At 36.7% G+C, this 25,354-nt stretch overlaps 1 protein-coding gene across 13 annotated transcripts in view; it reads right to left on the bottom strand.

Moving 5' to 3' along the window:
• The window catches only part of TUT4 (terminal uridylyl transferase 4), a 140,675-nt gene that overhangs the window by 39,844 nt on the left and 75,477 nt on the right, over positions 1 to 25,354 (bottom strand). For all 13 annotated transcript variants that reach the window (XR_013557604.2, XM_060624552.3, XM_078451904.2 and 10 more), the window contains 5 exons: positions 22,571 to 22,745; positions 19,225 to 19,925; positions 15,466 to 15,616; positions 2,536 to 2,622; positions 309 to 412 (listed from right to left, as the gene is read on the bottom strand). Coding sequence is in view for 12 of the 13 variants with exons in the window: in XM_060624552.3 (XP_060480535.3) it covers positions 309 to 412; positions 2,536 to 2,622; positions 15,466 to 15,616; positions 19,225 to 19,925; positions 22,571 to 22,745 (1,218 nt within the window). In the remaining variant the exon portion in view is untranslated. The remainder of the gene's footprint in view (positions 1 to 308; positions 413 to 2,535; positions 2,623 to 15,465; positions 15,617 to 19,224; positions 19,926 to 22,570; positions 22,746 to 25,354) is intronic.

Below are 25,354 nucleotides of genomic sequence, written 5' to 3'. Positions count from 1 at the left end.
CTAATGGAAAAAACTACAACTCTATGGTATATTAACTTTTCCCAAAAATTCAATACAAAGCACTTTTAACTCAGTGACATTGTTTTCATGATATAAAATTATTGAAACAGTAAATTTACTTAGAGATTTGAATGTCTTCTAAAATGATAGTGCTAAATGCTTTTACATTTCAAATACTACAATTGCTGATATATTTACACAAAGAATGGTACCATATATTTTTATCAATACTACATACATAATTTCAAATATATTCACCACTGGAAGAAAATAAACTTCCACATCCCTTTCCAGACACTAGCTCTTACCTCTGCATTTTCATGGCCTTCCAGGGTCATACAAATATCCAGATCACTATCACGAAATCCAAATCCATTCTTAGAAGAGCCAAATAAGCACAATCTGGCCTTTTCTAAGTAAAGGAAAACAAAAGTCAAAAGTTTTATAATTCGTAGGAAAGAGAAGTCTTTTATTACCTATAATGGACTAACACAAGATGCTCTTGTCCACTTTGACAGCTTAAATTACCTTCCATTGCCAGATATACTGAGAAATTCCAAAACATTCATCTAAAGCCCAGATCTTTTGCCCAAGTTCCCACAACCCATGTTTCTAACTGCTGTTTACATTTTTCTACAGACATCATAAATTCAACAAGTCAAAACTAAACCTTCAACTTTACCTCAAACCTACTATTGCTCCTATAATCCCTATTCTCAGCAAATAGTATTTTTATCTACCCAACTGCCCACATCAGAAATATATGTGTTATTCTTAATACCACTCTCTCTCAGCTTCTACATCCAAACAATCACCAAGTCCATTAGCTGCTTTCAATGTAACTAACTCATAAATTCATCCACTTTTCTTCATTCTCCACAACACTACCAATAGTAAAGTTTAATATTTAGAGATTTACCTCCTAGAAATTAGTAAACTAGTTTTTTCAGGGCACAATTCAAGTAGTTTTACAAATATCACCTAAGTACATAGAATTAATTCTCCTCCCAAAGTGAGTGATTAATCCATTTGATATAAATTATGATGGGATTATCCTTTCATATTTAGTGTCAGCCAGTAACAGCTACCACTTCAAACAAGCTGTACCTTAACTGGATTGGATATCTTTCCATATTAATTCCTGTAGATTACACAGTTAAAAAACAAATTCTACATTTTCAAAACCTAATCGTCCAATTCAGTTCTGATGTCCAACTTGAAATTTCAATGGCAACTGAGAGACGTGAAAGAAGCTATGTTCATCAGCAAATAAAAATGTGCATAAGCTAAATATAACAGACTTAGATTTTTTTTTTTTTAGTTTTTTTTTCTTTTTTTTATTTTTTTATTTTTTAATATATGAAATTTACTGTCAAATTGGTTTCCATACAACACCCAGTGCTCATCCCAAAAGGTGCCCTCCTCAATACCCATCACCCACCCTGCCCTCCCTCCCACCCCCCATCAACTAACAGACTTAGATTTGATCAGGACTGTATATACTAGCAAATATAATGGAAAATGTAATCTTATATAACAGATCTTTCATAATATACATTCATTCCATTATAAATCAACTCTATCATTTCCTAAAATATTTGGCCACAAAACTCTCGATTCTTCATCCCCATGCCCAAAACCTATTCCTTCTCCTATTTTTGCCATCTCAGTTAAACAGTACCACCCAACTACTCAGGTAAAAGCTTTGAAACTGTCCTTGACACCTTTTTTTTCCTTCGTATCTAACATGTAAGGCTTCAGCAAGTCTTATTAGTTCTACATTCAAAATATGTCCTAAATTTGACCCCCTTTCATTGACTCTTTCAGATGTTATTATGTCTCATCTGAATGTATACAACAGCTTTCTAAATGTTCCACTTGCTTCTATTCTTATGGACCCATACTCTATTCTCTCAGATCATACCACTTAAGTGTTAAAACCTTCCAGAAGCTTCTCATTAGACACTCAAAATTCAAAGTCCTTCTACCAACATCTATAAGGCCCTAATGACTCAATCTCTAGACTACGTCTCAGACCTCATCTTTCTATTACAGTCTACCTCACAACTCCACTCCAGACACACTGACTTCCTGCATGGCCTTCAAGCATACCAAACATAATTCAACCTTGGAGTATTTGTACTTGCTACTCTTTCTCTCTAGAATGTTCTCTCCTTAGACATTCATATAACTTGCTCCCTCATATTATTCATGGCTCTCTTCAAATGTGACTTTATCAGAGAACTACCATAATAGTAGAGAGAACTACTCCATCACTATCCTTTCAACTCCTGTACTTCAATAGCATTTATTATTTCCTGATATTAAATTGTATACCTGTTTGTTAGTTGACTCTGTCTACTCCTCTTAATATAAGTTTTATGAAAGCAGGTTTCACCTTTTGTATTGGTACTATATTCCCAGCACCTGTTTTAGTACCTAACCATAACATTCAATGAACACTTTTAAAATAAACGAAACTCTGATTGGGTGGCTATAATAACAAAAACAATCAATTTTTAACATATGACATACCATCATATTCTTTTTGAATAAACTTTTCCAAGCCAATTAAAATTTGCTCCCTGTTGTGTTGTTCAGAAAAGGGTGGTGATAACTCATCTAAAAAAAGAAAAAGGAAAAAAGTAAGGAAAATAGAATCTGAAAAAGTCAGCAATTTTTTATCCTAAACTCTTTACTTAAAATTTCATTATTTGTGGGGCGCCTGGGTGGCTCAGTCAGTTAAGCGTCTGACTTCGGCTCATCATGATCTCATGGTCTGTGGGTTCGAGCCCCGCATCGGGCTCTGTGTTGACAGCTCAGAGCATGTAGCCTGCTTCAGATTCTGTGACTCCCTCTCTCTCTCTGCCCCTGCCCTGCTCATGCTCACTCACTTGCTCTCTCTCAAAAATAAACAAAACATTAAAAAAAAATTTTTTTAATTTCATTATTTGTTAACTTCTCTGACTTTAAAATCGTAAATATTACTAGGGAAGGAAGGGGCAGAGGGAGAACAGAAAAATATTTTTTATAGGTCTATGTACATTTCACATGATCATTTCCCTATGAAATATCTGCAAAATATATTTACTTCTACAAATTATTTAATATTGTTTTCTGCAGACATTCTGCTCGCTCCCAAAAAATGCTTGTTTTTCCTACCTGTTAAATCAATACTCATCTTGTTATGCGAGGTACCTGACCCATTCAAACCTAGCAGTTCCCTCAAATACATGGTCAAGATCTTTTCTATAAACTCCTTTGCCCAACCACAGCCTTCAATGACTTCTCCTTAAATTAATTTCCTTAGTTCTCCAAAGCACTTGCCAATTTGTACTAACCATTTAATTTTCTAGGTATTCCATTTATGTTCACATTATTTTTCCACATAAGACCAAATATTCTTAAGAGTACTCTTTTTCCGGGGCACCTGGGTGGCTCAGTCAGTTAAGCATCCGACTTCGGGTCAGGTCATGAACTCACAGCTTGTGGGTTCGAGCCCTGTGTCAGGCTCTGTGCTGACAGCTCGGAGCCTGGAGCCTGCTTCGGATTCTGTGTCTCCCTCTCTCTCTGTTCCTCCCCCGCTTGCACTCTGTCTCTCTCTCTCTCTCAAAAATAAATAAAGATTAAAAAAAAATTCAAATACCAATTAAAAAAAAATAAAAAGAGTAATCATTTTTCTTTTCTATCTCCTCCTCTAGACTCATCCCCAAGAGTTAATACAGTAATAGGAACAAAGGAGTAATTTACTATAATGATTTAAACTAATATTCAACTTTTGAAAAACAAATGTAGCATCTGTGGTTGCAAGCTGAATACAGGCATACCTCATTTTATTACACTTTGCTTTACTGCCCTTTGCAGATACTGTGATTTTCACAAAATGAAGTTCTGTGGCAACCCTACACTGAGCAAGAAATATCAAGCACCTTTTCTCCAACAGCACTTGCTCACTTCATGTCTGTGTCACATTTTGGTAATTCTCACGACATTTCTTTTTTTTTCTTTTTTTTTTGTTCCTATCTTTGTTTTTTTGTTTTTTACTTTTATTTTTTTTCAATATATGAAATTTATTGTCAGATTGGTTTCCATACAACACCCAGTGCTCATCCCAAAAGGTGCCCTCCTTAATACCCATCACCCACCTTCCCCTCCCTCCCACCCCCCATCAATCTCACAACATTTCAAACTTTTTCATTATTATATGTTATGATTACCTATGTTCAGTGACCTTTGATACTACCATTGTAATTGTCTTGGGGTGCCATAAACTGTACCCACATAAGATGACAAACTTAATAAATTTTGTGTGTGTTCTGGATGCTCCACTGACCACCCATTTCCCCCACCTCTCTCCCTCTCCTTAGGGCTCTCCATTTTCTGAGACAACATGCTACTGAAATTAGACCAGTCAATAACCTTATTACGGCCTCTAAGTGTTCAAATGAAAAAAAGTATCACATGTCTCTCACTTTAACTCAAAAGCTAGAAATAATAAAGCTTGTAAGGAAGGCATGTCAGAAGTCAAGATAGGCTGAGCGCTAGGCTCTTGCACCAAACAGCCAAGCTGTGAATACAAAGGAAAAGTTCTTGAAGGAAATTAAAAGTGGTACTCCAGTGAACACACGAATGATAAGAGAGTGAAACAGCCTTATTACTGACATGGAGAAAGTATAAGTGGGTCTGAATAGATCAAACCAGCCACAACATTCGCTTAAGCCAAAGCCTAATCCAGAGCAAGTTTCTAATTCTCTTCAATTCTATGAAGGCTGAGGTGAGGAAGCTGCAAAACAAAAAGCTTGAAGCTAGCAGAGGTTCACGAGGTTTAAGAAAAGCAGCAATTTGAACAAAATACAGCATCCTTTCTTGATAAAAACCCTCAAGAAAGTAGGGATAGAAGGAACATACCTCAACATCATAAAGGCCATATACGAAAGACTCACAGCTAATATCATCCTCAATGGGGAAAAACTGAGAGCTTTCCCCCTAAGGTCAGGAACACGACAGGGATGTCCACTCTCACCACTGTTGTTCAACATAGTGCTGGAAATCCTAGCCTCAGCAATCAGACAACAAAAAGAAATAAAAGGTATCCAAATCAGCAAGGAAGAAGTCAACTTTCACTCTCTGCAGATGACATGATACTCTACATGGAAAACCTGAAAGACTCCACCAAAAAACTGCTAAAACTGATACATGAATTCAGCAAAGTGGCAGGATATAAAATCAATTAACAGAAATCAATTGCATTTCTATATACCAATAATGAAGCAGCAAAAAAAGAGAAATCAAGGAATCGATCCCATTTACAATTGCACCAAAACCCATAAAATACCTAGGAATATACCTAACCAAAGAGGTAAAAGATATGTATGATGAAAACAATAGAAAGCTTATGAAAGAAACTGAAGATGACACAAAGAAATGGAAAAATATTCCATGCTCATGGATCAAAAGAATAAATATTGTTAAAATGTCAATACTACCCAAAGCAATCTACACATTCGATGCAATCCCCATCAAAATAACATCAGCATTCTTCACAGAGCTAGAACAAACAATTCTAAAATTTGTATGGAACCAACAAAAGGCCCTAAATGGCCAAAGTCCTGTTGAAAAAGAAAACCAAAGCTGGAGGCATCACAATTACAGACTTCAAGCTATATTACAAAGCTGTTATCATCAAGACAGTATGGTACTGGTGAAAAAACAGACACACAAATCAAGGAAATAATAGAGAACCCAGAAATGGGCCCACAAACGTATGGCCAACTAATCTTCAACAAAGCAGGAAAGAATAACCAATGGAAAAAAGATAACCTCTTCAGCAAATGGTGTTGGGAAAACTGGACAGTGACATGCAGGAGAATGAACTTACACCATACACAAAAACAAACTAAAAATGAACGAAAGACCTAAATGTAAGATAGGAAACCATCAAAATCCTAGAGGAGAAAACAGGCAACAACCCCTTTGACCTCGACCACAGCAACTTCTTACTAGGCATGTCTCTGGAAGCTAGGGAAACAAAAGCAAAAATGAACTATTGGGACCTCATCAAGTTTATAAAAACCTTCAACACAGCAAAAGAACATTCAACAAAACTAAAAGGCACCGACAGAATGGGAGAAGATAATTGCAAATGACTTCTCATATAAAGGGTTAGTATCCAAAATTTATAAAGAACTTATCAAACTCAACACCCAAAAACAAATAATCCAGTGAAGGAATGGGCAAAAGACATGAACACTTTTTCAAAGAAGACATCCAGATGGCTAACAGACACATGAAAAGATGTTCAATATCACTCATCATCAGGGAAACAGAAATCAAAACCACAATGAGATACCACCTCACACTTGTGAGAATGGCTAAAATTAACAATTCAGGAAACAAAAGATGTTGGCAAGGATGCGGAGAAAGGGGAACACTTTTATACTGTGGGTGGGAATGCAAACTAGTGCAGCCACTCTGAAAAATAGTATGGAGGTTCCTCAAAAAATTAAAAATAAAGCTACCCTATGACCAAGCACCAGTAGGTGTTTATCCAAAAGATACAAAAATGCTGATTCAAAGGGCACAGACACCCCAATGTTTGTAGCAATACTATTAACGATAGCCAAATTATAGAAAAAGCGCCCAAATGTCCACTGACTGATGAATGGATAAAGATGTGCAGTGTGTATGTAAGTTTGGGTCAGTTCGTGGGGTCGAGCCCCACATCAGGCTCTATGCTGACCTCTCAGAGCCTTGAGCTTGTTTTGGATTCTGTGTCTCCCTCCCTCTCTCCCCTCCCCCACTCATACTCTCTCTCTCTCTCTCTCTCTCTCTCTCTCAAAAATAAACATTAAAAAAAAGTGAAAACAAAAGAGATGAGTATAAGGGAAAGAAAAATAAGATAAAAACAGAGAGGGAGGCAAACCACAAGAGACTCCTAAACACAGAGAACAAACTGAGAGTCTCTGGAGGGGTGCTGGGTGGGGGGTAGGGGGGATGGGCTAAATAGGTGATGGGCATTAAGGAGGGCACTTGTTGGGATGAGCACTGGGTGTTACATATGTAAGTGATGAAGCATTAAATTCTACTCCTGAAACCATTATTATACTATATGTTACCTAACTTGGATGTAAATAAAATTTTTTAAAAAGAGAAGAGAGGAAGCCATTTGAGTAACATAAAAGTGCAAGATGAAGCAACAAGTGATCCACTATATCTAGCTGAGATCATTAATGAAGGTGGCCACACTAAACAATGCAGACAAAACAGCCTTATAATGGAAGAAGATACCATCTAGGTACTTTCATAGCTAGGACTTTCATAGCTAGACAGGAAAAGTCAATGCCTGCCTTCAAAGCTTCAAGGGACAGGCTATCTTGTTAGGGGCTGATGTAGCTGGAGTCTTGAAGTTGGAACCAATGTTCATTTACCACTCTAAAAATCCTAGAGTTTAAGAATTATGTAATCTACTATGCCTGTGTTTTATAAATGAACAAAGCCTGGATGACAGCAAAACTGTTTGTAACATGATTTACTGAATATTTTAAGTCCACTGTTGAGACATAATGCAGAAAAAAAAAATTGCTTTCAACATGTTCCAATGACAATGCACCTGGGCACTCAAGAGCTCTGGCAGAGATCTACAGTAAGATTAATGTTTTCATGCCTGCTAAGCCAACATCCATTTATTCCACAATCCATAGATCAGGAGTCATTTAAACTTTCAAGTCTTATCATTTAAGAAATCCATTTTGTGGGGCACCTGGGTGGCTCAGTCATTTAAATGTCATGATATCACAGTTTGTGAGTTCAGCACAGAGCTTGCATGGGATTTTCTCCCCACCCCCCCCCACCCCCCCCCCCCGCCTCTGTGCCTCCCCTGCTCACTCTCTCTTTCTCTCAAAATAAATTTAAAAACTTAAAAAAAGAAATCCATTCTGTAAGTTTATAGCTGCCATAGTGATTCCTCTTTTAGAGCTGTACAAAATAAACTGAAAATCTTCTGGGAAAGGAATCACTATTCTAGACACCATTAAGAGCATCTGTGATTCATGGGAAGAAATCAAAATAGAAACCTAAACAGGAGGAGTCTGAAAGAAGTTGATTCCAACCCTCATGGGTGACTCTGAGGGGTTCAAGACTTCAGTGAAGGAAGTAACTAAAGATGTGGTGCAGAGAGCAAGAGAACTAGAATAAGAAATGGAGCCTGAAGATGTGACTGAATTGCTGCAATCTCATGATATAACTTGAATGGATGAGGAGCTGCTTCTAACGGAAGCGCAATAAAGTGGCTTACTGAGATAGATTCTCTGAACTCCTGAAGATGCTGCAAAGATTGTCGAAATGACAACAAAGGATTTAGAATATGACATAACTTTGTTGATAAAGTTGATAAACTTAAGTTGATAAAACTGACTCCAACTTTGAAAGAAGTTCTACTATGGATAAAACAGCTACCTAAGGGCACCTAGGTGGCTCAGTTGGCTAAGTGTCTGACTTTAGCTCAGGTCATGATCTCATGGTTCATGGGTTTGGGGCCCACATTGGGCTTTATGTTGACAGCACAGAGCCTACTTGGGATTCTCTCTCTCCCTTGTCGCTCTCTGCCCCTCTCCCCACAAATAAACATTTTAAAAAATAGCTATCTAACAGCATCACATACTACAGAGAAATCATTCATAACAGGAAGAGTTAATGTAGCAAACTTCATTGCTGTCTTATTTTAGAAATTGTCATAGCCACCCTGATCAGTCAGCAGCCATTAACACTGAGACAAGACCCTCTACAAAAAGACTATGATTCACTGAAAGCTCAGATGATGGTTAGCATTTTTTAGCAATAAGGCATTTTTTAATCAAGGTATATACATTGTTCTTCTTTAGACACAATGCTATTGGACACTTAATAGATGACAGAGTAGTGTAAACATAACTTTTATATGCAGTGGGAAACAAAAAAATTCACTTAATTCACTTTACTGTGGTACTCACTTCATTGTGGTGGTCTGGAACCCAACCCACAATATCTCTGAGGTATACCTATAGCTGAATTACAGGTGATTTTTTTATTATTATTAAAGTGGTAAAACTATTCTGTATGACACCATAATGGTAAATACAGGATACAATGCACTTGTCAAAATCCATAGAACTTTGCAGTACAAAGAGTGAACTTTACAGTAGGCAAATTTTAAAAATATCGTCTAGGTGGTTGGGGACTAGGATGGAATGCAGGCTGTGACAAAAAGAATCTACATGTGTAAGACAATTTCACTCAAAGTGAAACACACACTTCACTGTAAGACTAAGGGCAAAAGGGACTATGCATAAGTACTATAGTTGATAAAAGTTATTTCCCATAGGGGTATTAGATAATAGTTCTGATAATGTTATACATGTGTACTTAAATGTAACAACTGAATAAATGGGTAGCAGATGATGGGGCCAGTTTTTTCACTGTTGGAGTGGGAAATTTACAGATAAGCAGAAAGAAGAGACTTGAATGAGCCATGTGGTAATGTATTCAAGTTGGAGACATCAGTACAAAAGTCATGTTTAACTTAATATAAGATGGTCACATATAGAAATTTTTATAGATACAAGCATATATTTAAGTTAGTGCATATACATAATTTTCTCACTCAGAGAGGGCCTAGAAACAACAACAGCCCATAACAGCAAGCACGCTAGCGTCCAGATCTTGGTTTCTAACACCATTCTCCAATAAAAGGAACCAAGGATCTTTGGAGACATATCTAATTCTAGGACTGGGGCAGAAAACATACATGATGAGCCTGGAGCATCTTGTAGTACCAGAAAGTAAGGAAGTGCTAAAAAAAAATAAATAAAAAATAAAACGAACAAGCAAACAAAAAAACCCCCACACACTGATGGGAGTATAAGTCACAGGAACCAACTGAAAGAATTCCCAATGGCCAAATCTGGAACAATTTGAGCAAAAGAAAAAGTAGTATTAGATAATAACCCAAAGTATAAAATATCCATGAGCTCATATAAATATATATAAATGAATAAATAAATAAAAACAAATGTACTGTATTGTATCTTAATAAAGCTGTGGGGGAAAAATGTGCCACAAACCAGCTATTCAATGCCTTGGTATTACCTAAGAGAAATCAAAATGTACATCCATTCCCAGACCTGCACATAGATATACAGAGCAAATTTATTTATAATAATCAAAACTTAGAAATGAGCCAAATTTGTATCAACAGGTGGATGGTAAACAAATTGTGGCTCTTCCATATAATGGAACACAACTCAGCAATAAAAATGAATAAACTAGGGGCGCCTGGGTGGCTCGGTCGGTTAAGCATCCGACTTCGGCTCAGGTCATGATCTCATGGTCCGTGAGTTCGAGCCCCGCGTCGGGCTCTGTGCTGACAGCTCGGAGCCTGGAGCCTGTTTCGGATTCTGTGTCTCCCTCTCTCTGACCCTCCCCCATTCATGCTCTGTCTCTCTCTGTCTCAAAAATAAATAAACGTTAAAAAAAAAAAAATTTTTTTTTTAAATGAATAAACTACTTACACACATAACATGGATGAATCTCAAAATAATTATGCTAAATGAAAGAAGCCAGGACCCCAACTCAGAAAAAGAGTACATTCTAGGTGATTCTATTTATATAGAACTCTAGAGAATGCAAACTAATGGATAGCGATTAAAAGCAGGTAAGTGGCAGAGGGTGGGATAGGAAATAAGTGGGAGATATTACAATGGGGAACTAAATGTTATTGCATCAGAAATTTTAACTTATCTGGGCACAGAAAATAATTTAAAAAAATATTTGTTGAGTGAAGGTTTATCCCAGGTTCACCATAAGTGTTTGTTGAATAAAATTATGTAAGGCATTTCCCAAAATATCTTTATAGCCTTTTCTCCCTCAATTATCTTTCTTATACTCTACCAAACCTAAGCCAATTATTCTCCCAAAGAAATTATACACCCTACACTTTTGTGTATAATCTCCTAGATCTGAAAAAGGAGTTCAAGGTCCAACTCAAATGCCACATCATTAATTCCAATCCCTGTGTTCTACCCCAGTTAAAATACTGTTTGCCCTGCATTTTGTTTCCTACTACTACAGCATATAATACATTCTGCTCCCAATTATGGCAATTTTTATACATATCATACTTCCATCTAGAGCAGAACTGTGCAAGAGCAATACAGTGATGGAAATGTTGCCTATCTGGCCTGTCCAATTCAGCAGCCACCAGCCACATGTAACTACTCACTACTCGGGTTGTGGCTACTAAAAATGAGGAATTTGATTTTTAATTTTAATTAATTTCAATTTAAATAGTGGCTACCATATTAGACATCACAGATCCAGAGTCTAAGCTCTTTAAAAGCAACACACAATTACAAGAAACATAATGCCAATAAACTCCTATCTTTCAGTACTCACTCTAAATGTCAATGGACTAAATGCTCCAAACAAAGACATAGGGTAACAGAATGGATAAGAAAACAAGATCCATCTATATGCTGTTTACAAGAGACCCACTTTAGACCTAAAGACACCTTCAGATTCAAAGTAAGGGGATGGAGAACCATCTAACGTGTTAGTGGTCAACAAAAGAAAGCCGGAGTAGCCATACTTACATCAGACAATCTAATCTAGACTTTAAAATAAAGACTGTATCAAGAGATGAAGAAGGGTATTATATCATAATTAAGAGGCCTATCCACCAAGACGACCTAACAATTGTAAATAGTTATGCTCCAAATGTGAAGCACCCAAATATATAAATCAATTAATCATAAACATAAAGAAACTCATTGATAATAATACCATAATATTAGAGGACTTCAACACGCTACTTACAGCAATGGACAGATCATCTCAACAGAAAATCAACAAGGAAACAATGGCTTTGAATGATACACTGGACCAGATGGACTTAACAGATACATTCAAAACATTTCAGCCTAAAGCAGCAGAATATATATTCTTCTCCAGTGCACATGGAACATTCTCTAAAATACATCACATACTGGCACACAAATCAGCCCTCAACAAGTACAAAAAGATCAAGATCATACCGTGATTTTCAGACCACAATGCTATGGAACTCAAAATCAACCACAAGAAAAAACTGGGGAGGTAGCAAATACTTGGGAGACTAAAGAACAGCCTACTAAAGAATGAATGGGCTAACCAAGAAGTTAAAGAGGAAATTTAAAACTACATGGAAGCCAATGAAAATGATAACACCACAGCCCAAAACCTCTGGGATGCAGCAAAGGTGGTCATAAGAGGGAAGTATATAGCCATCCAGGCCTTCCTAAAGAAGGAAGAAAGATCTCAGATACACAACCTAAACTCATGCCTTAAAGAGCCGGAAAAAGAACAGCATATAAAACCCCAAACCAGCAGAAGACAGGAAATAATAAAGATTAGAGCAGAAATCAATGCTATCAAAACCAAAAAAGCAGTAGAACAGAGCAATGATACCAGAAGCTGGTTCTTTGAAAGAATTAACAAAATTGACAAACCCCTAGCCAGTTTGATCAAAAAGAAAAAGGAAAGGACCCAAATAAATAAAATCAAGAAAGAAAGAAGAGAGATCACAACCAACACAGCAGAAATACAAACAATAATAAGAGAATGTTATAAGCAATTATATGTCAATAAAATGCGCAATCTGGAAGAAATGGACAAATTCCTAGAAATATATAAACTACCAAAACTGAAACAGGGAGAAATAGAAAATTTGAACAGACCCATAACCAGTAAAGAAAGTGAATTAGTAATCGAAACTCTCCCAAAAAACAAGAGTTCAGGGCCAAATGGCTTTCCAGGGAAATTCTATCAAACATTTAAGGAAGAGTTAACACCTATCCTCAAAGCTGTTCCAAAAAATAGAAATGGAAGGAAAACTTCTAAACTCTTTCTCTGAAATCAGCACTACCTCAATTCCAAAACCAGACAAAGACCCCTCTAAAAAGGAGAACTATAGACCAATTTCCCTAATGAACATGGACGCAAAAATCCTCACTAAGATAGCAGCCAACTGGATCCAACAATACATTAAAAAAATTATTCACCACGACCATGTGGGATTTATACCTGGGATGCAGGGCTGGATCAATATCTGCAAAACAATCAATGTGATTCATCACATCAATAAAAAGAAAGGACAAGAACCACATGATCCTCTCAACAGATGCACAGAAAGCATTTGACAAAATACAGCATCCTTTCTTGATAAAAACCCTCAAGAAAGTAGGGATAGAAGGATCATACCTCGAGATCATAAAAGCCATATATGAAAGACCCAATGCTAATATCATCCTCAATGGGGAAAAACTGAGAGCTTTCCCCCCTCAGGTCAGGGAGAAGACAGGGATGTCCACTCTTACCACCATTATTCAACATAGTATTGGAGGCTTAGCCTCAGCAATCAGAGAACACAAAGAAATAAAAGGCATCCAAATTGGCCAGGAGAACGTCAAACTTTCACTCTTCGCAGATGACATGATACTCCATATGGAAAACCCAAAAGACTCCAAAAAACTGCTAGAATGGATCCATGAATTCAGCAAAGTCACAAGATATAAAATCAATGCACAGAAATCGGTTGCATTCCTATAGATGAACAATGAAGCAAAAGAAAGAGAAATCAAGGAATTGATCCCATTTACAATTGCAACAAAAACCATAAAATACCTAAGAATAAATCTAACCAAAGAGGTGAAAAATCTATACACTGAAAACTATAGAAAGACCCCGAATAGCCAAAGTAATCTTGAAAAATAAAACCAAAGCTGGAGGTATCACAATCCCAGAGTTCAAGCTATATTACAAAGCTATAATCATCAAGACAGTATGGTACTGGCACAAGAAAAGACACTGAGATCAATGGAACAGAGAACCCAGAAATGGATCCACAAATGTATGGCCAACTAATCTTTGACAAAGCAGGAAAGAATATCCAATGGAATAAAGACAGTCTCTTCAGCAAGTAGTGCTGGGAAAACTGGACAGCGACATGCAGAAAAATGAATCTGGACCGCTTTCTTATGTCATACACAAAAATAAATTCAAAATGGATGAAAGACTTATATAGAAGACAGGAAACCATCAAAATCCTCGAGAAGAAAGCAGGCAAAAACCTCTTTGACCTTGGCCGCAGCAACTTCTTATTCAACACGTCTCCAGAGGCAAGGGAAACAAAAGCACAAATGAGCTACTGGGACCTCATCAAAATAAAAAGCTTCTGCACAGAGAAGGAAACAATCAGCAAAACTAAAAGGCAACCGATGGAATGGGAGGAGATATTTGCAAACGACATATCAGATAAAGGGTTAGTATCCAAAATCTATAAACAACTTATCAAACTCAACACCCAAAAACAAATAATCCAGTGAAGAAACGGGCAAAAGACATGAATGACACTTCTCCAAAGAAGACATCCAGATGGCCTCCTGACACATTAAAAAATGCTCAACATCACTCATCATCAGGGAAATACAAATCAAAACCACAAGATACCACCTCACACCTGTCAGAATGGCTAACATTAACAACTCAGGCAACAACAGATGTTGGCGAGGATGCAGAGAAAGAGGATCTCTTTTGCACTGCTGGTGGGAATGCAAACTGGTGCAGCCACTGTGGAAACAATTATGGAGGTTCCTCAAAAAATCAAAAATGGAACTACCCTATAACCCAGCAATTGCACTACTAGGTATTTATCCAAGGGATACAGGTATGCTGTTTCAAAGGGGCACATGCACGCCAACGTTTATAGCAGCACTATCAATAATAGCCAAAGTATGGAAAGAGTGCAAATGTCCATCGATGGGTGAATGGATAAAGAAGATGTGGTATATATATACAATAGAATATTACTCAGCAATCAGAAAGAATGAAATCTTGCCATTTGCAACTCTGTGGATGGAACTAGAGCATATTATGCTAAGCAATATTAGTCAGAGAAAGACAAGTATCATATGACTTCACTCATGAGGACTTTAAGACACAGAACAGATGAATATAAGGGAAGGGAAGCAAAAATAATATAGAAACAGGGAGGGGGACAAAACATAAGAGACTCTTAAATATGGAGAACAAAGAGAGGGTTGCTGGAGGGGTTGTGGGAGGGGGGATGGGCTAAATGGGTAAGGAGCATTAAGGAATCTACTCCTGAAATCATTGTTGCAGTATATGCTAACTTGGATGTAAGTTAAAAAAATAAATTAAATAAAAATTAAAATAAATAAATAAAAGCCATAATGGACTCTGTATTACCTTTGGCATTTACCACAGTGCTGTGCATTTAATAGGCATTTAATAAATATCTGTTGTTGGGTATCTAAACTATTAAATAACCTGTACCAAAACAAAACGTAATAAGCAAACTGTTTTTAAATAAGAAAATAAATATTCAAAATCTAACAAAGAATCTATTCACAATAGCTCTAATAATAAAAGACTTACCAAAACATCTTTTACATACTAAATCAAGTATTTCCCGAAATCGATTTGTCATTGGTGGTAGAGGTTTTAGATCAATTTTCCTGAAATCCTCTGGACAATCATTTTTTGAATGGCCATCTTTTTTGCAGATGCTGCATACTATCGTTGGTGGCTATACAAACGTAAAAAAAAAAAATTATCTAATAAACTATTGAGGGACTTCATCACCACTTAGAAAGCAGGTCCAAAAAGACTCTTCTTCTATGTAACTCAATTCTGATAACCTGTGCTTTCAGGAGGTTAAAAAAAAAAGCATATAAATAAAATGCAGTATTAAATGTAAAAAACACATTTTTGACCAAACACTTTAATGTTTCTTCCCCACTAAAATGGTATTTATCAAGATGAGATTTACCCAAATACGTAAGATACAGAAAATACCTGAAGAGGTAATACATATGGGTTAATGCAAACATTTTGGTCAGCTCCCAAAATGAAATCTGTGCATTAATTTTAACCTACTAAAATCTTTAACAACGTAAACTATAAAGAAATTTCATGGGTTTTTTTTATGTTTATTTAATTTTGAGAGAGAGAGACAGAGAGCAAGTGAGGGAGGGGCAGAGAGAGGGAGACACAGAATCAAAGCAGGCTCCAGGCTCTGAGGTGTCAGCACAGAGCCTGACACGGGGCTCAAATTCACGGACTGCGAGATCATGACCTGAGCTGAAGTCAGACACTTAACTGTCTGAGCCACCCAGACGCCCTGATTATAAAGAAATTTCAAAAAAAGGAAGGAAGAAAAGAAAAGAAAGGAAAGAAAAGAAAAGAAAAGAAAAGAAAAGAGAGAAGAGAAAAGAGAAAAGAAAAGAAAGAAGAAAAGAAAGGAAAAGAAGAAATAAGAAGAAGCGAAAGAATGGAAGGAAAGGAAGAAAGGAAGAAATAAATTTGAAGTGGCAGTTTTCATTTCACTCCAAACACTTTCTATCTTCATAGTCAATTGTAAAACCCTCCACTTGGCTAGTTGGTTCAATTTATTACATTAGCATGGTACTCAAGAAACCAAACTGTAGGGCTGACCTCTAAAAATAACTTTGCTTCATACAAGGAATAACTCTTATGCAATAGCCACAAAGTTAACTGCAAACCCTATACCACCATTTAAAATGTATTCCAGGGGCGCCTGGGTGGCTCAGTCAGTTGAGCGTCCGACTTTGGCTCAGGTCACGATCTCGCGTATGTGGGTTCGAGCCCCGTGTCGGGCTCTGTGCTGACTGCTCAGAGCCGGGAGCCTGTTTCAGACTCTGTGTCTCCCACTCTCTCTGACCCTCCCCCGTTCATGCTCTGTCTCTCTCTGTCTCAAAAATGAATAAATGTTAAAATAAATAAATAAATAAATAAATAAAATAAAATAAAATAAAATGTATTCCAATGGTGGGGCGCCTGAATGGCTCAGTCAGTTAGGCATCCAACTCTTGGTTTCGACTCAGTTCATGATGTCACAATTTTGGGAGCTCAAGCCCCACACTGGGATCTGGGCTGGTGTGGAAGCCTGCTTGGGATTCTCTCTCTTCCGCTCTCTCTGCCCCTCCCCCACTCACTGTCTCAATCTCTCTCAAAATAAACTTAAAATTTTTTTAAATAATAAAAAAATAAAATAAAATTAAATTAAATTAAATAAGATGTATTCCAATGGACTATCAGACAGGTAGTTAAAACAGTAAAAATGTATCCCAACTACTTGAACAAAACACATAGTGAAGGAAGGGCACCACTCCTTTCTTTATTGTAATATGCCTAGATTTCAAAGAGCTTCCTCCTCCAGGATTAGCTTAGATATTTACCTAGCCATGACCTCTGATGCAAATTACATACAAAAACCTCTACTTGTGGCAATGCTGTGCTATAGGCTAATTAACAGTACCACGGGAATTTTTCTTAGCTTTCAAAACTTCTTTTTAAAAGATTTATCAGAAAATACTAGAAAAATGTTACATGTATCTAGAAAAAAAAATTAATTGGATAAATAGTTATCTTAAAATAACTGGGTGGCTCAGTCGGTTAAGCATATGACTTCGGCTCAGGTAATGATCTCACTGCTCATGAGTTCAAGCCCCGCATAGGACTCTGTGCTGACAGCTCAGAGCCTAGATAGATCCTGTTTCCAATTATGTGTCGCCCTCTCTCTCTGCCCCTCCCCTGCTCACATTGTCTTTCTCAAAAATGAAATAAAATGTTAAAATAAATAAACATTAAAGAAAAAAGATAAGTTTCCAAGGGGTATAAAGAAGTATATGGGGCGCCTGGGTGGCTCAGTCAGTTAAGCATCTGATTTCAGCTTAGGTCATTATCTCAAGGTTCACGAGTTCAAACCCCGCGTTGGGCTCTGTGCTGAGAGCTCAGTCTGGAGCCTGCTTCTGATTTTATGTCATCCTCTGTCTCTGCCCCTCCCTCATTCATGTTTGGTCTTTCTCTCTGTCGGTCGGTCTCTCTCTCTCTCCCTCGCTCTCAAAAAAAAAAATTTTTTAAATTTACCAAAAAAAGCGCATACACTGCAGTTATATAATTCAGAGGGTTTTCTAAAAACCTGCCATTTAATCTATCCTTTATACAGCCCATATGTCCTAAACACCACAACCTAAAAAAAAAAAAATGCAATATATGTATTCTTACAAAGAATAAAGAAGCACAGCTTAGTAATTAGGTTAAAAAATTTTAAGCTTGTCAATAAATAATTATTGATAAAACAATAAAACTGGGTAACTTTCTAGATTTTTTCAAAAACATTTTTCTTGGTTTACACATGACCTATATAATCATTTTTTCATCTTGGGTGCTGATATTTCAATTATGTACCCTGCAATTGAAGCAATGTGTGACTTAGCTAAACCTTTCTTTTATTAACAAAGTAGTCACTGCTTATTTTCTGTTATTGGGTATTTTATTTTCTATAATTTATCAAGTTGAAGTTCAGACTATCCCACTTGAACAGTAGAAAAGTTAAGACTCCATTAGTTTATAAAGGATATGCCAATATCCAAAGGAAAGCTCAAAGGCAGAGACAGAATCTCAATTCTTCACGCTTTTGGTTCCTGATCTTAGTTTCTGCTCAACTATCTTCATTAAATTTATATTCTATGTGGCTCAGTTGGTTATGCGTCTGACTCTGGGTCTCGGCTTAGGTCACGATCTCATGGTTCGTGAATTCAGGCCGCGTGAATTCAGGCTCTGTGCTGACATCGTGGAGTCTGCTTGAAATTGTCTCCATCTTTATCTGCCCCTCCCCTGCTTGCTCTCTGTATCTTTCTCAAAATAAATAAAAATTTAAAAAAATTTTTTTAAAATTTATATTCACCCACCCCATAGGGGTAAAAAACCACCTTTAAAGTGGAATACTATCAGAATTTACAAACCTTATAATCTTCTTTGTGGAAGATAAAGTAAACATATACATAGAAAATTAACAAAATTTAAAATATTTGCTGCTTTTGCCAAACTGATCTTTATAAAATGCCTGATGAATCCTTTCATATATGAGAAAGTTAAGCAAACCAACTAGTAATAGAGTACTGAAACCTTTTGAGGTTTTACATACATTCTTTAAAGACAACTACAGAAAAAAATATAAAAAGGAAAAGTGAAAATATACACCAAAATATCAATGGAAAATAACAGTCTACCATCATAGAAGCTATTTTTACATTTCTGAATCTAAAAACTATAAATACAGTCCTACAACAACCACAAAATCTTACAGACTGTTTACAAACAGTATCCTACCTTGCCAGAGGTTAAAATAAACTTATCAAACACATAATATAATTCCTGGGTGGGGTGGTTATCATCATCATTAAAGTCAGAAGCATCTTCTGTAGCTTTGCAGTTGCAGGAGGTAGCAGATGTGTCAGTGCTCACAATCTGATGTGAACTCTCTGTTTCTATATTTGACTGGCAGTCTGTACCAGAAGATTCATCTGGGTCAGGGGATTTATAACCAATGCAATTACACTGGCTGAGTTCCTTTTTTAGACAGGTTTCTGACAGTGCTAAATCATCTTGTTTCTTAATTGATTTTGGCTCTAATTCACTGCCTCCACTGGTAGAAAGAGATGAAGATTCCTGTCCAAGTTCAGCCAAATCTAGCTCATTTACCAACAAACTGTCATCTTCAGTAATACATCTCTGTGATGTACATTCCATTTCATCGTATTTATCAGGTTGACCTCTTTCTGCATTTATTTTTTCTGTGCTTTCTCCATGTAGAATGCAACAATTGGATGCCATATTGTCAGACTTCACTGGTTTCTTATTGCTTATTTTCCCCTTCTCTTTTTTCATGGAATCCACTGTAGATTTATTTCCACCCTTCCTCTGAGGACAGGCAAAATACCGATAAGCTGCCCTGAATCTCTCCACAACGTATTCATAAACAAGCTGGCTGTTTAAGCTCCGTGCAACATTCCTCTTAACTGAAAATGGATCTAGTAAAAAAAGAAATGGTCAGTAACTAAGTATCCATCAATGAACTACAATTCCAAGCTTACCCAAACAGATTGAAACTGCTATATTCTCAGCACAGTACATTCTCCCAAAGCTTTTTTAACCTAAGGTCAAAGTTCCTACAAACTGAGTAGGAAAAATACAAGAGCAACATCTTTTCCTTTCTTCTGTCATAAAATAAAAAGTTAAAAGGAAAAGAGAGAAAAGAATAAGGTTAATTAATGAGAGAATGGCCAAAGGGACCAACTCAATAATTACACAATTTTTTTTTTAATTTATTTAAGTACTCACTACAACCAACATGAGGCTCAAACTCACAACCCCGAGATTAAGAATTACATACTGTTGCAGACACCACGGTAATTACAAAATTACAATGATAAAACTGGCAGAAAAAGCCATGCCATTTATACCTTCCTGAACTGTTACTGAATAAAATTTTCCAAACCTCTAGGACCCATTAATAATTTTTATCTCTTATCATAATATTCTTTAGCGACATGCTCCTTGCAACTTAAATAAATGATAACCTAAAATTCTTAAAGCTTCAAGTTAAAAAATACGGATTTTGGGGAGCCTGAGTGGCTCAGTCAGTTAAGCCTCCAACTCTTAGATTTCAGCTCAGGTCCTGATCTCTGTGAGATTGAGCCCCGTAGAGGCTGGGCATGTAGCCTGCTTAAGATTCTCTCTCTTGCTCTGCCCTTCCCCTGCTCATGGCCGCTCACTCTCTAAAAAAAACAAAAAGGAAATACTGATTTTAACATTTACCTTCAATGAGTTCAAAAAATTAAAGAAAGGAAAAATTTAAAAGTAGGAAGAAAGAGACCAAAGAAAGTAAAAATTAAACCAAAAGTTAAATTTTAATCCAGTCTAAAATGAGTATATATCAACCACATTTTCATTATTATTAAGAAAATATAAAAGACTTCTAAATGTTTATGGGTTTTTGGATTTTATAAACCTAAAATACAAATATGCCCCAGGAGAAAAGAATAAATGGATGACAGCCAAAAGACAATGCACATTTTCTCCACTACTGAAGATCATTAAGTAAAAGGATTAATAGGACAGGCTTCAGATTGTTAACAGGTTTGGGCATCTGTGACTTTTTGCTGTTATCTAAATCCACAGGCTGTTCTCTACACTCAAAGGCCTTTCCTGGCCTTTTTGCTCCTTGTAGAAGAAGAAAAAGACAAGAGAAAACAAATTATGATAGTTATAGCTCATTGATTTACTGTATGTAAGTGTACAAGATGTGAGTAACTGAGTGTATAAGAATATTTGTGGGTTTAGGGGTGCCTGGGTGGCTCAGTTGGTTAAAGCATCTAACTCTTGATTTTGGCTCAGGTCATGATCTCCTGGTTCATGAGATCAAGCCCCGCGGCGTCAGGCTCTGCACTTACAGAGTAGAGCCTGCTTGGGATTCTCTCTCTCCTCACTCTTCCCCTCCGTGCTTGCTCTCTCTCAAAAACAAATAATATATTAATATCATTAACATTTTTTAATACATTTTTAAAAAATTATTTGTGGGTTGGGGTGCCTGGGTGGCTCAATTGGTTAAGCTTCCAACGTTGGCTCAGGTCATGATCCTGCAGTTCATGTGTTTGAGTCCCATGTCGGGCTCTGTGCTGACAGCTCAGAGCCTGGAGCCTGCTTCGGATTCTGTGTCTGTCTCTTTCTGCCCCTTCCCCACGCATGATCTGCCTCTCTCTCTCTCTCAAAAATAGAAAAAACATTAAAATTTTTAAAAAAATATTTATGGGTCTAGAGAAGGCCAAAAGAGGACTGAGGGAACAGAAAAATATGTAGTCTAAGCAAACTAAAATGATGGACAGAAATTCAATTTCCTATCTATAAAAGTGAGTGAAATGCTGCATGATATAAATTTTCTAAAAACCACTCTATCAATTTGCATCCCTAAAGATCTTAATATTCTTGGGATTTAGTATGAAACTTTTTGTCAACATCAATTTTTTTTTCTTCAAATCAATTTTTTTTTTTAATCTTTAACCATATTTAAGCTGAGGTGCTTTTTTTTATGTTTTTGAAGTATAACTGACATACAATGTTACATTATAGTTTAGGTGTACAACATAGTGATTCAACAATTCTGTAGTTAATGCTATGCTCACCAGAAGTATAGCTACCATCTGTCACCCTACAATGCTATTACAACACCACTGGCTGTATTCTGTATATATACTCCAATGACTTACACATTCCATAGAGATGAGGTTAGAGGACAATGAAAACCTGTATTTTAAAGTTATACTTTAACATAATTTTATGACAGAATCTTATAGGAATAAGATTGTTCTGAATAACTATTCTATGTGTCTATATTTTTGAAGTTTTTCATAACTAAAAAATAAACATAAAGGTATGTAATAAGCTAATAATCCTAACCAATATAGTATTTATAGATTGGAAACCTTAAAGTAAGTATTAATCCTATAAAACTATCATGGACTTGATAAAGAATTTATCTAAAATATATAATGACAACCTAGTGGTATATATAGTGCTATAAAGCCAAGGGATGTAATTTATAGCACTGTATTAGAAACAGATGATAAATAGCACACAAAAACATATTCTCTAAAGGAAATATAACATATCATCTCACCTTCAATGGCTATTCGTCTTTTAGGCCAGTTTTTGTTTTCTCTTGTTAAAATATCTTGTATCCGTACACATATGACATATTCTTCCAAAGCAAAATCCAGTGTGTAAAATTTTAGCAGCTCTAACCATAATTGTCCCAGGGATACCTGATTTGGTGTTCCCAATGTTAAAGGAGACTAGAAAAGAAAAAATACTTTTCATTTAAGCTTCACAAAACGATAGAATGACTGAATTTTCAGTGTGAAAAGACCTAAGAGATTAACTTTACAAAAACTGAGGCATAAAGAAGTAACTTGCCAAAAAGCAGTTTGTGGCCCAGCTGGGAACACAGTCCTAGTTTACCGACTCCTAGAATTTTATGTTCTTCCCAATAAACCAGTGATTCTCAACCTTGGCTGCAAATCAGAATCACATTGGGACCATTACAGTATACTAAATACCTGAGCTTCAAACCATTCCTACCTCCCATACCATTCCCAAGATTCTGATTTAACTGACCTTGGCTACATACTAGGCCCTGGGATTTTTAAAGCCTCCTAAGTGATTCATGTGCATCCAAGGTTGCAAATCACTGCACAGCAAATACTAAACTATTATAGGTCCTTATTGCAGCAATTACTTTAAATATCTAAGTAAATGCCCTGGGCTTTCAAAAGCTAATTCCTTCATTCGGCAAACTTTATTTAGAACCTACTATGTCCTGTGCCGAGGATATAAAAAAATAATGAGAGCTCACGATTAAACATAATGGTCACCATGCATCATTCACTCCTTTAAATGCTGCAAATACAGTAGCTATTAATTCTAACAATTCTATGAAGTAGATACTACAGGGCAAGGATTTGACTCAGGACCACCTGGCTACTGAATTTGTTGCTAATCACTACACCTACCATACTGCCACTCAAATAAGGTGAGGTTCTCCCTTCACAGATTATTAGAAGAGGAAGAGACAATTTAACAATTACAGTAAAGACTCTGTGCTAAAATGGGCCTCTAAATCGGGGGCGGGGGGGGGGGGTAGTTAACAAAAGAGGTAATACCTGAATTCTAAAGGAATTAGCTAGATGAAGACTGGCTAAAAGTGACCACTAAGGAGCATAAAGACATGAAACAGTCATTCACTCATTCAATTCTACAACTATTCATTGAGTACCTACTATGTGCCAGGCACTTGGGATATATCCGTGAAAAAAAAAACAACATCCTTGCCTTAGTATATCTTACTTTCTAAGGAAAGAAGATAACAAACAACAACTTAATAGGTACATTACATAGCAAGTTACAAAAAGGAAAAGTGCTGTGGAAGTAAGAAAAAGTCGAGTAGGTTTAGTAAAAAGGGGATGGGAGTATGGAGCAGGACATGGTTTCAGTGAAACAGAGTGGTCAGGATAGTCTTGCTCAGAAGGTATCATTTGAAGAAGAGGGAAAAGTGTTCTAGGAATAGGGAACAGATAGACCAAACACACTAAATAGAAGTGACTAGCTTTAAAAAGAAAACCATGAAAGCTAATGTGGTAAGGGAAGAAGAGAAGAGGAAAACAAAGAGCTACTAAGTTAAAGAGTCAGCTTTTATTCTAAATTAAATGAGGAGTGACTGAAGGGTTCTGAGAGTGGAGAGGAGGAAGGACATGATAAGACTTAAGTTTTTGAAGAACCATTCTGCCAAGAAGTGGTCAAATTCTGAAAATATTTTGAAGCAGAAATGACAGGATTTCCTGACAGACTTGATATGGGGTATAAAAGAGAGAAGTAAAGGATGATTCCAAGGCTTCTGACTAACTGAAAGGATGCAGTGCCATCAACTGAGATGCAAAAACTGTATGTGGAGCAAGAGGAAGACCAGGAGTCCAGTTTCAGGCATGTTAAGTTTAAGACATCTGTTAGGAGGGAGCCTGGGTAGCTCAGTTGGTTAAGGGTCCGACTCTTGATTTTGGCTCAGGTCATTATCTCACACTTCATGAGATCCAGCCCCATGTCGGGGCTCTGCTGGCAGTGTGGTGCCTGCTTGTGATTCCCTCTCTCCCACTCTCTCTGCCCCTCTCCTGCTCATGCACGTACATGCAGGCTCTCTCTAAATAAATAAATAAATAAATAAATAAATAAATAAACAAACAAACATTAAAAAAGTAAAATAAAAAAAAAGACATCTCTTAGACATCTAAGTAGAGAAAGTATATAGGCAGTTGGAGATACAACTATAGAGTTCAGGAGAGAGGTTTGGCCAAAGATTTAAATTTGGGAGTATCATACAGATGGTATGTAAAATGCATGCAACTGAATGAGATCACCAACAGAGTGCAGATAGAGAAGAAAAGCAGTGAGAAGGGAGGATCGAGGACTGAGCCCTGGAGCATGCCACCATTAGGAGACTAGAGAGAAAGGGAGAAGACAAAGACAGCAAAGGAGACTGAGAAGGAATAATCTGCCATGGGTGTGCTACCCTGAAAGTTAAGACATTTTTCAGAAGGGGCACCTGGGTGGCTCAGTCGGTTAAGCATCCAACTTCAGCTCAGATCATGATCTCTCAGTCTGTGGGTTTGAGCCCCACATTAGGCTCTGTGCTGACAGCTCAGAGTCTGAAGCCTGCTTCGGATCCTATATCTCCCTCTCCCTCTGCCTCACCTCTGCTCATGCTCTCTCTTCATCTTTCAAAATTGAATAAAAGCTAAAAAAAAAAAAAATAAAAAATAAAAAAAATTCTTTTTTTCAGAGAAGAAAATAACCAACTGGTAAATATGGCTGATAAGTCCAAAGAGATAAAAACTGAGAACTGACAACTGGA

Source organism: Panthera onca, chromosome C1 (assembly GCF_046562875.1).
Source record: "Panthera onca isolate mPanOnc1 chromosome C1, mPanOnc1 haplotype 2, whole genome shotgun sequence".
NCBI classification, from domain to species: domain Eukaryota; kingdom Metazoa; phylum Chordata; class Mammalia; order Carnivora; family Felidae; genus Panthera; species Panthera onca.
The sequence above is the reverse complement of the archived record's forward strand: the minus strand, read 5'-3'. Positions and strand labels throughout refer to the sequence as shown.